At 42.1% G+C, this 16,183-nt stretch overlaps 1 protein-coding gene across 1 annotated transcript; it reads left to right on the forward strand.

Annotated features, from left to right (window-relative positions):
• The first annotated feature begins 982 nt into the window (after nt 1-982).
• SENP5 (SUMO specific peptidase 5) lies at nt 983-15,680 on the forward strand. Its single transcript, XM_027890596.1, has 9 exons — nt 983-2,544; nt 5,901-6,006; nt 6,149-6,296; nt 6,913-6,960; nt 8,810-8,887; nt 12,098-12,235; nt 13,908-13,991; nt 15,386-15,436; nt 15,527-15,680. Exons 1-9 carry the CDS (start codon nt 1,593-1,595, stop codon nt 15,635-15,637), a joined length of 1,716 nt encoding a protein of 571 aa, XP_027746397.1. The 5' UTR covers nt 983-1,592; the 3' UTR covers nt 15,638-15,680.
• The last annotated feature ends 503 nt before the right edge of the window (nt 15,681-16,183 follow it).

The raw sequence follows: 16,183 nt of genomic DNA on the forward strand, positions 1-16,183 counted from the left end.
TTCCATTTCTGAATCTGAGAAAAATTCAAACTGTTGTAAAATACAGGATGGGATGTTCATGGCGAGGATGGGGCACTTTGCATGAAGCATCCCATGTTGTGTGTGCAGCTGATGCCTTCCCCTTGTGTTTCTGGATTCTTCTACCTTGGAATTGATATTTTTAGTTATGTAGTGAAGATAAACAGATATTACTATGCAGGCTGTGCACTCTTGCGTAGTCTCATATATATCCTTACTGAACACTTTGAGATGCAGGGTTTTAGTGGGAAAAGGGATTTTTAAGATTATTAACTGGTGTGCTGCATTGGTATTGCTTTGTTAATGCAAAGATAAACACTGATAATACAAGCTGATGGTGTGAGAATATAGAATGGTATGGACGGAGCTGTTGCTGTTATTATAGAGGAGTAAACTCTGCCATTTATTTAGTAAGAGAATCAAAATTTCTGTGGCAGTTCGTGCATTGTTGTTCCTTTAAAGGAAGATTTTGTGTGAGCATGTGAAGTGTCTTCAGAGGCTGCTCATGTTTATTGCACAAGAGCAAGCGTTTGCTTTGTACAGTGTTGATGGAGTCGGTGCCTGCACACACTTGTTGATAACTTGGACTTCAGAGTTTTGTTTTTCAAAAGCCTTTTGAGGCAAGGTAGTTAACTGTGCTTGCCCTACAGCGTGGGCAGTGAGAGAGATTTAACCTCAGGCTAGAGAGTCAGGAATATATACAAGGAGCATGGGATGGGTGGGAATTACCTGTTTGCTTTACCTTTAGGGAAGGTAAGTGAGAAAAGCCTGTTTACACCCAGAACCATTGCAGCTACTGCCTGGTTTCCTTTTGGTGCAAGTGAAAATGTCCTAGGAATGTGGGATTGTAATTGGAGGAGGGGTGGAATTTCAGATAGGCATGTGGCCTGAGGAATGTGCCTTAGTGTTTTGCTATTATGTTACACTCCAGATAACTCTGAATTAAATTCTCTTATTCTTTCAGCTGTTTTTCAAGATCATAATGCAGCAGAAAAATGAAAAGCCATAGAAGACATTTGCTTTGGAAAAGAAGTCAGTTGCTGGCCCAGTCTGGAAGATGGACCACTGTTTTTGGGAAGCTTGGGAAATACTGCTTCCAAAAGCAAATTTTCCTAACTTAGAAGAAAATACAGAGTGCTCAGCTATTTGTGAGTTTAAATCCCAGCAAACTGTACAGAAGACTGCAGTGCAGAAGGAAGACACCTGAGCTCCGAAGCAGGTGGGCTCCTCATGTGCTTCTAAATGCAGAATCCTGTCCAAAACCTACATTTGAGTCATACAAAACTACTGAGAGCAAAAAGATCCCGTCCCTATTGCAGAGCCGAAAGCCCACCTGGAGAAGCAGCAAGGAAACTCAACAATGAACCCTTTGAGAGCGAAGATCCCTTGAATGAAGAATTTGAAACTGTTGCTGTTCTTAATAGCATCTCTGGCAATATCCATTATGTCTCATGTGGTACTCTGGAAGGTTCTGCCTTACCTGTAAAGAAAGGTGGTTTTGTGTATAGCGGGGAGGAGAGCAATAATGGTGAGGGCAACACAGTCCTGGTAGTTTTAAACAACTATAAAAGGAAATGCTGTTGCAAAGGGAGTGGAATGGAACTTGTGGCCCCTTGACAGCTCTGAAGAGGTCCAAATTTAATCATCATACTGTAAAAAAGAGATTTTTATTTATGATGCATAAGAAACTTTCTATGGTCAGGTTTCGGTATAGAATCATAAAATCCCCGAAACTTCGAGCAAGAGGCAAGACTTGCAAACTGAGAAAAATCAGGCCAAGGTGGGTAAAGAAAGCTACAAGGGACCATCAAGAGACGCTTCAGTGGGATTTTGAAAGTGGAGTGTGTAAGTGGTTTTCCTACTGGAAATCTAAAAGTAGCCGTCTCTGGAACCGGTACAGCTTATCAGATATGAACAATAATACACCCAAATCTTTAGGTGAGGAGAACGAAATCTGTGCACCTGAGGTCTGCCGTACACAGGACGCGTTACCGTCTGCTGAGCCGTGTTCTGAGAGTCCAGGATCCAGAAGGCAGGATGGCAGAGTGGATGCTGTCCCACCAGAACTGCATGTTAGAGCTTCTCCGGAGGCAGAGGCCTTGCACCAGGTGGAGACCAATGGGGCTTTGTCAGAGGATCATTGCTCTGACATTTTTGTCCCCATGACAGAAAAAGAAATCGCTGTTTCAGATCAAGAAGGTGCAGAATCCAAGGAGGTTATGGGTGTAGATGGAATGACACTGTTGCAATCCTCTGTGCAGGATTCTGTTGTTGATGATAATTTTGCAAATGGACCTTTATCCATGGAGCTGACACAAAATGAGGACAGCTCTAGCCAAATGGAAGTAGAGGGCTCCTTGGACATCTTTAGTTCAAAATTACTAGATCACCCTTACTGTAAAAGTCCTCTCGAGGAGCCTTCACCGGAAAGCACAGGACTGAAATCAGGAACTCGGAAGGGAGGCAAAAGGAACAGTCAGAAAACTTCCCGGGTGGCCGATGAGCAGTTGGCAACGTGGCTTTGTGGTACACCTTTTACATATCTTAGGGCATCCAGGAGTTGCTGAGAACTGCTGGCTTTTTTGTTGAGTTTACATGTTGCATTAATTCCTTTATAAAAATGGTTTCTTATCATGAATTGTAAAGGCTGCTTAGCATAACGCTTGATGAAGTGAGGCTACAAAGAGGAGAGCTGCATAAGGGAAGGACAAATCAATGGTTACCTGACAAGCTATTCTGAGAGATTGTTGAGGGGTGCCTCTGCTTATTTTGTTTTAGAGAATACAGTGTAATTTAGTTGGAGTCTCTGTGGAAAACTGTTGATGGAAATTTTAAATGTCTGATGATGATGTCAGAAGATGATCCAGTTTTTTAAATGTTTTAAATGGTTTTAAATTATTACTCTTAATCTTGAAAATCCTAGGTGTTCTAATACTTCCACCTTTATCCTCTCTTCTCTTGATCTCTCTTAGACTGAAACTAAATCTCTTAAACTCGGATTTCAATAGCCAAATATTGTTCATTGTCCCTTAGCTTTCTCTCTGATTGTTCATAAAGTAGGCTTAATGAATCTTATTAGACAATACTTTTTTAAAAAGGCAAGAGTAGAGTTAGCAAAGGTTCAGCAAAAAGGCTTTGGGATTTTTTTACTCAGTGCTGAGCGTGCAGTATTTGATAGTCTCTCTAAAGAGGAACATGATAAAAATAGTAGTGGTGTCTCATTTATGTATAGCAGCATACTACACACATAGTAAGGAGCAGTAAGCTAACACGTTGTGCCATCTGATACCATTAATGTAAGTTCAGTGATGTTCTGACAACTGAAGTCTTCCTTTGGAGAAATTGCCTTTATAGAGCCCCATAAACCTGAAGCTGGTGTTAACTACTGTTAAAGGGATTGTTTGAAGTTTGACATGCTCTGATTATTCTGCCCACCTTTTTCTGCCCACAGTTTTGCAATTGTTTCTCTAAAGCAAAATGTGAAAAAGGAGACGGTGAACCTCAAAAGAGGATTTAGCTTTCCACATCCATATCTGCATGGGAGATGTGTGGGAGGTGTTTCTCTGTGACTGGCTTTACGTGATCCAGCAAGGACCAGACACTGTGAGAAACTGAGAGGAACTGTGGTACCCCAGTGAACAGACCACTTCTGCAGTAGAGTTTTGAAGTTTGCCCATCAGAAAAATGGATGTAATCTTTCTGTAACAGTCAAGAACCAAGGCTGTATCGGAGTGGCATAGGTTAAGTTTTTGTGGTCTGGTAGGCAGTCATGTTCTTCTTCCTGGGAGGCCTGAATAGTTTAAAAAAATAAAATGGCAAACAGCAAATCCACTAAACTTTCCCACACTTGACAATTTTAAGAGAATTCTTACCTAACCTCTGCATGAAAGTAGGTGAGACCAATTTCCATTTTCTTCAGAGCTGAGGTTTCCTCTCAGAGGATCGAAGCCAAGTCTACTCTACGTACACATTCATACTGTTAGTATAGCACTTCTGAGTTTTCCTAGCTGAAAAAGCTGTGAAAGAAAAGAATTTTAGTTGTGGTATAACTATGTATAGGAGTTCTTGTGTGTTTAGGTGTGCTGTTAATATTAACTGCACCCTAAAAGATAGTGCTGACCTGGCAAGAGTTCCTGGGGTAGAAACTTGAAGGAGATGTGTTAGGGCTGCTCTCAAGTTTTGAATTTCTCTGCAGCAGCTGAACTCGGATGTTAATGGGCTGCACTACTTAGTGCATTGTGATGTGCTATCGGGTATCAAACAGAGCCCCGTGGTAAATCCTGTTCGTGACGGGTATCTGAGTTTGCACCAGGGCTGAACTTTATATTTCTTCCTTGAGTTACACCAGCCCAAGCGAGGTCAGTCTAGCTAGAGGTCTCCTGGAGCTCTGCTGCTGTTAGTTGTAATGACAAGAACATTTCTTCCTCAGTGTATTGAATGAAAAGCTTTTTAAATTTTTATGTAGTAAAAGGGAACAAGGTGCACTCATAAGCACCATGCGTTGTCGATCTAGACTGCTAGCCTGAGTGAGAAATATCCTTCCTGTCACAGTGTACTGAGATGTAAGGGATAAAAGTTGTTAGGCAAGTGTGTGGCAGAGTTGCAGGAAAGGTTATCTTCCCATGAAGAATGTTACCTTGTGGTCTGATCTCGCTCTTCAATCCTCCCTGCCATCCTTCTGTCACACTTGTTATATCTTCACTGCTTTTCTTGACTCATTGTGTTCTGGTGGGTTTTTTTTGGTCGCTCTCCTTCCTTTTTTTATTCTTAGTGCTGTTTTTCTGGCAATTTTTTTCTGTCAAATGTTTCTCTCTCGTCTTGCTTCTTCCTATCCTGATCTTGAAAGTTTCCAGGAACTATTGTTAAAGCCTTAGTAAGCAGAGTGTTGAACACTGCACTGTGTAATGATGCTCTCTGCCATCACACCCCAGCCTGAGAAGAGTCCTGGACTTTGCATTAGTGCAGTTTCCCTGGACTCTGATCTCAGATCCAGCTTTCTTTACACAGAATATGTGTTTTCCGCTGCATTTGAAAATTCATTTTCAGAAAGCCGGACAACTTGGTCTTTTTTCACTTGTTTGTTAGCAAGTGTTGAATACCTGTTCTCTTTCGTTCTCAAAGTGGTTTTGGATGCTTGTGTGCAATTTATATCTCCAGTGTTAGAGTCTTGTATTTGAGGAAGAAAAAAAAATCTTGTTTTCTAGGTTTTTTAATTCCTCCAGCATTCATCTCTTCATTACTTCCAAGTTAATACCTTTGTTTCTGCTGTCGTGGTTGCCCAGTCCTTTCCTGGGCCATGGCAGGCTGACATAGCTGTCTGCGTCACCTGAAATGCCATCCCTGGGATACAAGGGTGAAGGAGTTTAACTTGCTGGGAGTCTGTCTGGCATCTTTTCCATTCACCATGGTGGCAGCAGCGGAACTGAGCAGGCTAGAAACACTCTGCCAGCTAAGGCTGCCTGCATTAGAGGAGAGTAATTCTGCCTGCCATAAGGACAGGATACTGGGGTTTCAGTGAAACCTGTTGCAGGAAGTGATGGCTTTTCATGTTGCAGTAAAATTATTTAACTTTGATGTAGATATGCGTACATGTAGATTTGTGTATATATGGCAAGAACGGAGTCTGATCTTTTTCTGTAACGCTGAGTGATCAGATTCACACATTTATATTTTTGTCCTTCCTCTCTACCCCTACTTTTACATAATGCTGCCAATTTGAGCTTAGTTTTCTTAACTGTATACTTGCCATGTGTGGTGCTGTGTGTCGGTTGGGTGCAGAGTGACTGCTGCTCGTACTTGTAAGAGCTGACTGCTTTGTTGGGCTGGTGGACTCAGAAGGTTTTTATATGTTTGCACTTTCATTTTTTCTGGTATATTTAAAGGATTCCTAGATGAAGTTATGAAGAAATATGGCAGTTTAGTACCACTCTGTGAAAAAGATGTCATGGGAAGATTAAAAGAAGTCTTTAATGAAGATTTCTCCCATAGGTGTGTAGCACATTCTACACTTGGTAAAGGACAAATTGCTTGCATTTCTACTGCATGTTCCATGTCTAACAACTAGCAGAACAGAAGTCTATTTAACATGACCTTGACTTAATTTTTCTCTACGTTTTCAATCCTGTTTTAGAAAACCTTTTATCACCAGGGAAATCATGAAGTATCGGGAAAAACATCCAAAAACCTCCACTTGCAATTTCCGGGTCTTCTATAATAAGCACATGCTAGATATGGATGATTTGGCTACACTGGAAGGCCAGAACTGGCTGAATGACCAGGTCAGAAATGCTTGGTATTCATGTGCTTCTCTAGCCCTTTTTAACCCGTTTGCCTTAGAATATCAGTTGTGTATCTTCTGCTGACATTACAGGTGGACTGTCCTTACTTTTGTTTAAGGAGTAGAAGGAATGGTGAGCAGCTTTTACAGTGACAGGTGCACTAAGTCTGGAAGCTGAGGTGTCACAACTAGACTGGTTCCTTTTGAAAAAATGATGTTGCACTATTTTTATAAAGCAGTGACTACCCATACAGATTTTAGAAACTCCCCCCATCCCCAAGCTTGAGCAGATTACAAGAACGATGAAGTGAAATAGCAGACTGTGGCCCACAGCCAAAAAACTGAGAAGGCTGCAGAGCCCAGGGCATGCACCAGTAAATTTAAATTGAATTAAACTACGTTTAAGATTGAGGCAGACTTGAAGCAGCCAGTTATGATCTCTCTCCAGGCTGGCCACTATTAGTTCCAGAATGCTTGCCCTTCAGACCATGTTGCTGTAAAGGCTTCTTGTCATATTGCTGTTTTAATGTGAAGGGTCCTGTGTTTTATGGGAACTTGTGAATGTGGGTCTTACAATATTATGCTGTATGTATTCAACTATTTACTGGCTTTTACAGATAATTAACATGTATGGTGAACTCGTAATGGATGCAGTCCCTGAGAAGGTGAGGGGGTTTTGTTATCGTGCAAATGTACCTAATGAGAGATTGAGAGGGAAGGGTGAGACTGAATTTCAGATACAGAATCGAGATTCAGCTCAATGATGTTCTGAGTGGTGTTCCTTTTCAGTGCTGTTGCTCTTGTTTCAGGAACTCGTATCAGCTGTGCAGGTGGTCTCTGGGGTAGCTTAATGTTACTGATGTACCTGTAGAAGACACTTGCCCAGTTTTCACCCTTCCCTTTCTCCCCTGGAGGTTTCTGTCTCCAGCTTATTTACTTCTAAAGTGCTGTGTCCATGCCCTTGCTCACCAGTCTGGTGTTTCAGCTGAAATTTCTGATGAAGATGAATTTCTGCTGAGATGACAAACCATGAGTGTTAGCATCTGAACCATGCACATGAGCTGCTTGCACTCACCCTCCCGCCCACCTCGTAGCTGTGGGGGCTGTAACAGCTCAAGCTGTGTCAGCTGCCTGCCTGGTGAATGTGAATTGATGTGGAGCTGCTTGGTTCCTTGGCAGTATTGACTCTGCAGGACTCTGTTTTGTGCATCCTCAACAGAATGCTTACTGCTTTGTAACTGCAGTGCCTGTTGGTGGCAGTTGAGAAAAAGAAATCAAAAGAAAAAATAATCAAGAAAACAAGTTCCCCCCCCCATTCTGTGACTAAATTTACAGCAGTGACAATTATAAAAACCCATCTGTCCTCTAGTAGGGCTGTACAATTTTCAGGTGAGACCACAAAGGAAGAACCAAACAAAGCCATTCTTAGATTAGCTCAGCAGAATGTAACTCTTAAAATCTTCAGACTCACAAGAAAGAGCATTGTTGCTTTGACTGGGAGGTGATGGTGATTCTTCATTAGTATTCTCCGTGCTTCCTGAGTGTGTGCTGGGGTTGGGCTAGTGGAGATTGTATCTGTTTGCTTGTGTCTGCTGTTTCTTCGTAGTGCATAATTGAAATCCTCATGGGAGGTTTTGTGCTGGTACCTCAGAATGTGGTTTTGAAGTCTGTTGGCATAGCTAATGGGCGTTAGACTCTGTTCTCAGATGCAGAATTTTCTAACTATTTTTTTCAAGTAATAACTCAAGCCTTCTACCACCTCTACACTACCAGAATTATTAAAAGCAGATGTTGCAGATTTCTATTTGTATTAATCCGTTCCTGTAATTGCAAGAAGCTAAGCACAGGGAGTAATAGTGTTAACCTGGAGCTAAACTTTTTTTTTTTTAATAAGCCTACATTTTTTTGTCATGAATGTAGATTTTTACTTACAAAATGGATCTGTCATACCTTAAAATACTTTTCAATAGCAGAATATTATTTTTGTCGAGAGCTGGTCATAGTAGCTGAATACAAAGGACCATGTTGTTGGACTAAATCTCATAAATGTTTTGATGAATTTTTCTTTTTTTTGTGTCTCAACTTCCAGCAACTAAAGCCAGAAGTTACTCCCTTCTTCACCACCCCCACTTTTCCAGTCCAGTGCTCTCTTCCTTGATCCCTGTAAAGAACAACAAAAACTATAACTCCTTATCATGGTGTTTTTCTCCCAAGACTGTCCCCAACAAAAAAATTAAACATGATATGCCTGGAGATACAAAAATGTAAATATAAATGCTGCAGTGGCTCACATCATATATTATAGGGAAATAAGGCTTATTTTATTAGCTTGCTGAAGAGCAGCAATAGTTTAGGCTTGGCAAAGCCTCTGTTTGTCCCTACTGGGGTTCTGTTTCTAAACCTGCATTAAATATTGCCTCATTACAAGTTGTTTTGTATAAATTATCCTGGGGGAAGGGGAATGACTGTGCATGAAGATTTCTGTGCTCATTCCTCCTCTCTCTCTCTTTTTAGGTTCATTTCTTTAACAGCTTTTTTCATAGACAGCTCGTAACCAAAGGATATAATGGGGTAAAGCGATGGACTAAAAAGGTATCCTTGTTAGTTCTCTGGTTCCATTGGGCTGGGCTGGGCTGAATCACTAACTTGAAACTGGGTTACAGTGTGTTATCTGCAAAGGATGGATTGGCAAAGGAGCTGTACAAATTGGGCAGAGCTTGATAAAAATAGTGTGGCACTGTTCAAGTTAGTATGGGGATGTTGTGAAAATGTGCTTCTAATGGCTAAATCTTCAGTGGTGGGTTATCTCTTTGTGTATGTTCATGCAAGTTGTTAATTTAACTGTAAGAAATGTCTCCTACTGCTCCTGGCAGTTCCAGGTACACTAATCTGCAGGAGACCAGACTTAATTCTGCTTCTTCCTTTTATCTCAAACTGGCATTCTTTGACAAAATCAAGTTGTTACTCCTGAGTAACACATACAGGTACTAGAAAGCAGAAATTAGAGACTCATAGTTAATAAGCCAAACTGTTGTTCTCATGGCAAGAACAGAATTCACCTTGCTTTCCAGAACCTGTACCAGATCATGGGTTATGATATTTTCAGAGGCAGCTAATACAAAGAGAAATACTCTCTTTTTTTTCTATGAACATTTATCCTTTCTAATATGGGAGATGAGACAAGACTAATCAAAGGCCATGTTTGAATGTATGAACTTTCTGCAGAAGCACTTAAATAGCACACATCTGTGCAATGCTAGAGATGAACTCATTATCCAAATATAAAATCTATTCATATAATTTATTAAAAGTCTCTTTAAAGTAAGACAGAATATTGGTGCCTTATATTCCCAGATATTATTTTTTAAAAAGATCTTTCTCTCCAGCAACCCAAGTTTTGCAAAAACCCCAAAAATGAAGGTAGCTTCTGGAAGCAGAGCCTGTATTGCTGTTGCTTCTGAGGAGGTACCAGATGAGAGCAGGACAGCTCTTTAGACATTTACACTTAAAATTCTTGAAGAATCTATAAAGCAAGATTGAGGACTAAGCAGTTTCTATGGGAAGGATTCTGTCGACTCCTTCATCCTGCAATATGCAATTAAGAGGAAGTTCTTTCTGCTCTTAAAACGCACTAGAATATTGCAACAGGTTTTATAAATGTGCTCTTCTAGGATGCAGGATATCCTGTTCTGTGTCTTGCTGCAGTGGTTTGAGCTCCTGTCCCTTCTGGTCAAGGATCACACTGGCACTTCTGATCTGTTCCCATGCCATCTGACTCTGTGCTGTCTCAGTGAAGTGAATCTGGGTTGCCACCATTCTTCCTGTACATCAGGTCTTAACTAAAGACCCTTCCAGCATTTGGCTGGCTCTTTCCACTCTTCTGCTACAGGTTTGCACACCTGCAGTAATCCAGCAGGTAAAGCCATATGAGGACCCTTGAGTTTAGCGCGGCTCTGCTGTTGCTGGACATCACAGAAGGTGTAGTTCATTTATCTTTTTCCAGTTTTCCTTTGTGGTCTCAGCTTGCTGCTGGCTGACATCCCTCTGCTTCTCTCCAAGAATGATGGATTGCCGTGTAGTGAGCGTGCTGTAATCTGGTCAGGAAGCAGTTTCTGCAGGTGGGAGCAGGGTTGATGCTTGTCATAATCAAAGGACTGTTGTGAGCAAGGCTCAGCTGATAACTGCTATGAATGCCTAGGCCTTTTTGTCTCTTCGACTTCCCACTGTTACTCAAAAAATACACTTTCCTCTCCTACAAAAGACCTGTCTTTGCCAGTAGTGTTGCAATTATGTACTGGTCAAATTGCACAGTGCTTAAAAAAAAAATAGGCATCTTCCCACAGGATGAGTTCATTTAGTTCAGCTTTCTATTTTTGCTTATTTTCTGGACTGTACCACCAAAACCCCAGCAATTAGACACCCGTTTTGAGAGGAGCTGGGAGAAGGAAGATCATGAAAGCCCTGGCTTGGCTGGCTTCCAAAAGCATAAGGGCTCATCTGCCACACAGACACTGGGGGTGTTGCATGTGATCTACTTGTTCTGTACTTCAAGACCTTCTCCCTTGTTTGCTTGCCTGTGACCACAGTACATCTGCTACAAAGTTTAGATCAAGAAAGGATGAATCTGCTCTACCATCTCCCCTTCCTTTTCTCTGTTCACCAAAGCATCGTGCGTTCCTTCTCTGCCTTCCTCTGGCAAGTCACAGAGCCTGTGTTACAGCAGGGGGACTCAAACTGCACAGCTTGCTGTTTCTGTGGGGTGTTTGTAATGACAGCTGCTTCACAGAATTATAGAATGGTTTGGATTGGAAGGGACCTTAAAGATCATCTCATTGCAACCCCCCTGCTGTGGGAAAGAACACCTTCCACTAGACCAGTCCAACCTTGCCTTGAACTTCAAGGTTTGGGGAATCCACAGCTTCTCTGGGCAACCTGGGCCACTGTCTCACCACCCTCACAGTAAAGAATTTCTTTCTTATGTCTAATCTAAATCCCTATCCTATCACTTCATGCCCTTGTCAAAAGTCCCTTCTCAACTTTCCTGTAGCCCTTTTAGGTAATGGAATGTACTGTAAGGTCTCCATTGAGCCTTTTCTTCTCCAGGCTGAAGAGCCCCAACTCTTTCACTCTGTTTCCATAGCAGAGGTTCTCCAGCCCTCTGAACATCTTTTTGGCCTTCTTTGGACCCCCTCCAACAGGTCCACATCCTTCTTATGTTGGAGGCCTCTGAGCTGGATGCAGTACTGCAGGTGGGGTGAGAGTGCAGCAGAGGGGCAGAATCACCTCCCTCAGCTGGCCATGCTGTTTGTGATGCAGCCCAGGATGCAGTTGGCTTTCTGGGCTGTGAGTGCACATTGCTGAGTTGTGTTGAGCTTCTTGTCAATCAGTGCCCCAAAGTCTGTTACCCGTCCGCAAGGCAGCTCTGATAAAAATCTGCTCGCACTGCAGGAGTGTCATTACTGACCTAAATTGGGGCTCAATTGTATTACCGTCATTACCTAAGAAATCCCACTTCAACGCAAATGTTGTAGTGCAACGTGAGCAGGATTTGCCACAAATACACTGATGACTAACTGTGGTATGTACAAGGCTTCTCAGCCGCTCTCTGGGCTGTAACTGTATTTTTTTTGCCTACTAATAAATTGTGTATGAGATAAATGTGAGGAATGTGGTGAAAGAGCAGAGAGGGCAAAAGAAGACTTCAGTTACAGGGTGGCGGAGAGGAGACTTGCATACAATTTTGCTTTGCTGTGTTCTGCCTGTGGAATTGTCTCTAATGTATCTTGTTGTTCTTCTTGCCAGGTGGACTTATTCAAAAAGACTCTCTTGTTAATTCCTATTCACCTGGAAGTCCACTGGTCCCTCATTACTGTGAACATCCCCAGTCGAATTATTTCATTTTATGATTCCCAAGGCATTCATTTTAAGTTTTGTGTAGAGGTAAGAGCGACAGCTGTGTCTGTGAAGTTTGAACTGTTTTCTTAAATAAACACTCCCCCCTTTCTTCTGTTCAGCCATAAACTTTAAGTGCAGTATGTCTGTCATTGTCCTGCCGGGTATGAAATGAGAATCAGTGTGTCCTGCTGAGGAGTCTGAAGCACAGATCTCGAGGGTCACACCAGAGCTGGGCATTGAGGTCAGATTGCCTATTGCCTAATTAGGCTGACTGTGTAATCAGCACAGCTTTGGTGACTCTGTTACTCCTGCGAAAAGCAGAAGCTCAGAGCCCGGTTCCGTAGGGAAGAAGACAAGCTCCAAGGAGAGTGAGGGCCATTCTTTCACCTGTTAAGGTACTTGTGTTTAGGAAATGATGAATTGTGGTTCTTTTGGGGGTAGGTTGCCTGGGTGAGAGAACAGGACTGAGATACTGTAGTGTTACCCAGTGGGGTTTACGGTTACCGTGCTATTTACAGTGTCTTGCCTTTTTCCTTGGCCTGCATTGGTACACACAGGGTGTTTGCCTCTGTTTATAACCCAGCAGCCTTTAAAGTCTGCAACCTAAACACTGGAGTTAAATTATCAGTCTTCCTGGTAAAGAGCAGCCAGGAAATTTTTGCTGGGCCTAGCAAATTGTAATGACTTTCTTACAAAAGCTAATTTTGTCAACTTAATTGCTTGGTTGATGCAGCAGACCTCTACTTTTAAGTGTGTGTAGTTGTTGGCTTACAGAAGAGTAGTAATTACTGTACCCAGGAGAGTTCCCAGCTAGGACTTCTGAATGAAGATAGTATGCCTGCTGGCATTTGCTGAGGATGAAGCTAATGTTTGTCCTGGGAGCAAGAGATCTCATGCTCTCCAGCTTCTGAATGTGCAGCGTAAACCAGGGGTCCCTCTCAGGAGCCCTACAGTCTCTCCTGCAGTCTTGCAATGTGCCCTCTCCCATCCCACTCCAGGCAAGGCATTTGTACCTAAATGTCTCACAAACATGAGACACTTTTATTGCTGCCCTTTCTAGGGGAAGGAGGGGAACAATATCCCAAACTCCACTGCGATCCACACACTTAAGGTGAATATTTGTGTGCTACCTTGTGTTTAAATTGTGCTATAAAGCCCCAGCCTGTTTACAGAGAAAGTAGAAGGATTTGCTTAACCCAAGACCATAGTCTCATTTATCTTGCTTCCTTCCCTTCGCTTGTGTCAGCTTATTTTTTCCTGTATGTCACTAAAACTCTCCCTGGAGCTTTGTTGATTAGCTACAGAACTCGGGCATTTTGTGTTGAGATTCGGGCAGGAAAATGTGGTCGTATTGAGCGTAAGGGCCTTGGTGTCAGCCAGTAAGCCAGGAAAAAACATGTGCCAGGCTGCACTGTGTTTCTCTGCATGTCTGGCAGCACCAGAGTGCCTGAGTGCCACAGCTAGTCTGGTATGAAGTATAGCAGTGGGGCTGAGGGGTGTTAGAGCTCCCCCTGATAGACCAAAATGAGCCTTGATGGTAGAAGGCACAAGTACCCACCAGAATTCATGTCTTTACTTCTAGATCTGAGCTCAGCTCCTAATGCTCACATGAAATTTGTCCTCCTTGTCAGAAGGATACCAGACAAGATGGCAATGTCTCTCTCCTGTTCTTTAGCTGGTGAATAATATTCTTGCTTTTTTCCTTTCCTCTTTAAAGAACATTCGAAAGTATTTGCTGACTGAAGCAAAAGAGAAGAATCGCCCCGAGTTCCTTCAGGGTTGGCAGACTGCTGTGACAAAGGTAATAGCAGCATTTTGAGCCCTGGAATCTGACTTTGTGGGAGATTTCTTGAGGCTGCTTCTAAACCCATATATTTGTACAAGTAGTAAATGGGTTTTTGCTGCCCACGTGGAGGGTGCTGGGAGCAAAGCAGGTAGTTACATATGGGAATTCGAGCTCTCTTGCTCATTCAGCTCCCACCAGGTCTTTGCCACTTTCTGCAAGTGACTTGGTGATCTGAGCCTTTCTCTGGAAAATTATATATCGTGCAGCAAAACCTGCAGCTGGTGCCCATATTGACACAAGGTCAAGGACTGAATGAGCTGGAGACTCAGCTTCCTCCCTTCTCCTGAAAGGGCTGTTCTGAATGCCAGAAGGATGGAGTTTGGTGAGGCAGGGAACAGGCTGATGCTGCTACTGCTGATATTTTATGTTTGCTGTGGATAGAGGGCTTTGGTCTCTAGGGCTGTTTGTGGCACATTGCGTTTGATCAAAAGTAAACAAAGTCTGGCAACAATAAAAGGGAATAACTTGTGTGTAGTGTAAATGAGGGAATATGTAATTTGTGTAGCCATCCCATAATGGCTCCAAAGATATAAAACAGGTCATTGCACACTAGATATACTCCCAGCAGCTCCCTCCTCACACAGGTTTATTTTTAGATGCTGATACAATGATGAAATGATTCCTCTCTGCACTCATGCACAACCTGTGCAGTCAGTTCGTTCTCCTGCATTCTGTGAGGCAGAAGATCTGGGAGTTGAGGAAAAACAATTACTTTTCCTCTTCAAGTGCTGGAAACATAACAGCACTAGTGTGTGGAACTTTTTAGCTCTGCATACCAAAACTGAGCATGTTTGAGGAAATAATGAAGGTTGGAAGTTATCATTTGAGGCTGCCTTGTTCAGTCCTGTTGTCTGGCAGTATACCATTCATCATGTTCTCTGAGGCCCTTTGCTGTGCTTGGGGGAAGAAGGCCACTGCTGGTAGCATGGGTGCTGAGAGTAATCTTCCTCTAGGCCTGTGTGACTTTGCTGATACAGTTTTGTCCTGTGTAAAGCAGATAATGCTGTACAAACATTTATTTAAACTAATTGAGAAGCTGTTCTGTGTAGGTCACTAAAAGAAAATAAACTTGAAATAAAGACTTGTAATTTATTTTCTGTCCTACACTATATATTTTTCTAAATGTTGGATGTTTTTCCAACAAGGTGTTTGAGTGTCACCTTGCAAAATGAGAGAACAGAGTAAGTAATTGCAGCTTCAGTTTCTGGTGATGCAGAACAGCTCTGAGAACGAGACAACTGATTGTTATGATGATCTCCTTTTGGACTCTAAGCAGGAATTTAAGAACAAAAGGATAAGTAAAAGGATAAAGATCTAACATGTCTCTGCTTGTTTCCTTTCTTTTTTAGTGCATTCCACAACAGAAAAATGACAGTGACTGTGGGGTTTTTGTGCTCCAGGTAAGAGAACTGCTTTTTGACAATCAGTGGCCTGTATTTTTCATATAGTACATGTTCTTTATTTCAACCAAGCCTTTTCCTTTTCCCCAGTACTGCAAGTGCCTCGCCTTAGACCAGCCTTTTCAGTTCTCCCAGGAAGATATGCCCCGAGTGAGAAAAAGGATTTACAAGGAGCTGTGTGAACGCCAGCTAATAGACTAATAAAATGCAGCCAACCTAATTTCTCTGGCATTTCTGACAAGTTGCAGCTGGTGTTTGTGTACTTGAATTTCTGAAAACTTCCAAGAATTTTGAGCGATTCTCAGCTGAGTGGTGTGGCCACTGTTGTTACCTCAATTTTTTGACAAGTTCTTTAACTGGCAGAACATAACAGAGCTGCCATAGAATATTCCTAATGTCAGTTTGGTTCTCTTATGTTCTTTCCTGTATTTAATATTTATTATCTCAGCATGCATATAAGCAAAGCATGCAACTAAAACCATAAAACTGTAGATTTGGTGCACCTTTGAGATGTAGCTAGAAATGACAAATACAGGTGAATTTGTCTGGAATCATAAAGATGCATGGTATGTTTTCTGATGCAATAATGCTTTGAATGTATCAAAAAAAAATCAATGCCATAAAAAGAACAGCTAGAACCTATTTGGTAGTCGCATTGTCCCTGTTGTGGCTGTACAATACTGAATACCACTTTTTAGGGTGGCTAAGCTCATCTACAGTTTTAATTTGTGAAACCCCTTTTTTAAA

Source organism: Empidonax traillii, unplaced genomic scaffold (assembly GCF_003031625.1).
Source record: "Empidonax traillii isolate 1590-97213 ecotype Southwest subspecies unplaced genomic scaffold, ASM303162v1 scaffold292:size1342341, whole genome shotgun sequence".
Classification (NCBI taxonomy): domain Eukaryota; kingdom Metazoa; phylum Chordata; class Aves; order Passeriformes; family Tyrannidae; genus Empidonax; species Empidonax traillii.

Bases quoted from the DNA above. Each gene is read 5' to 3' on its own strand.
- SENP5 (XM_027890596.1), top strand. From the start codon at position 1,593: ATGCTGTTGCAAAGGGAGTGGAATGGAACTTGTGGCCCCTTGACAGCT. The intron at 6,007-6,148 runs GTGTGTAGCACA...ATCCTGTTTTAG, and splicing joins AATGAAGATTTCTCCCATAG to AAAACCTTTTATCACCAGGG. The intron at 8,888-12,097 runs GTATCCTTGTTA...TCTTCTTGCCAG, and splicing joins TAAAGCGATGGACTAAAAAG to GTGGACTTATTCAAAAAGAC.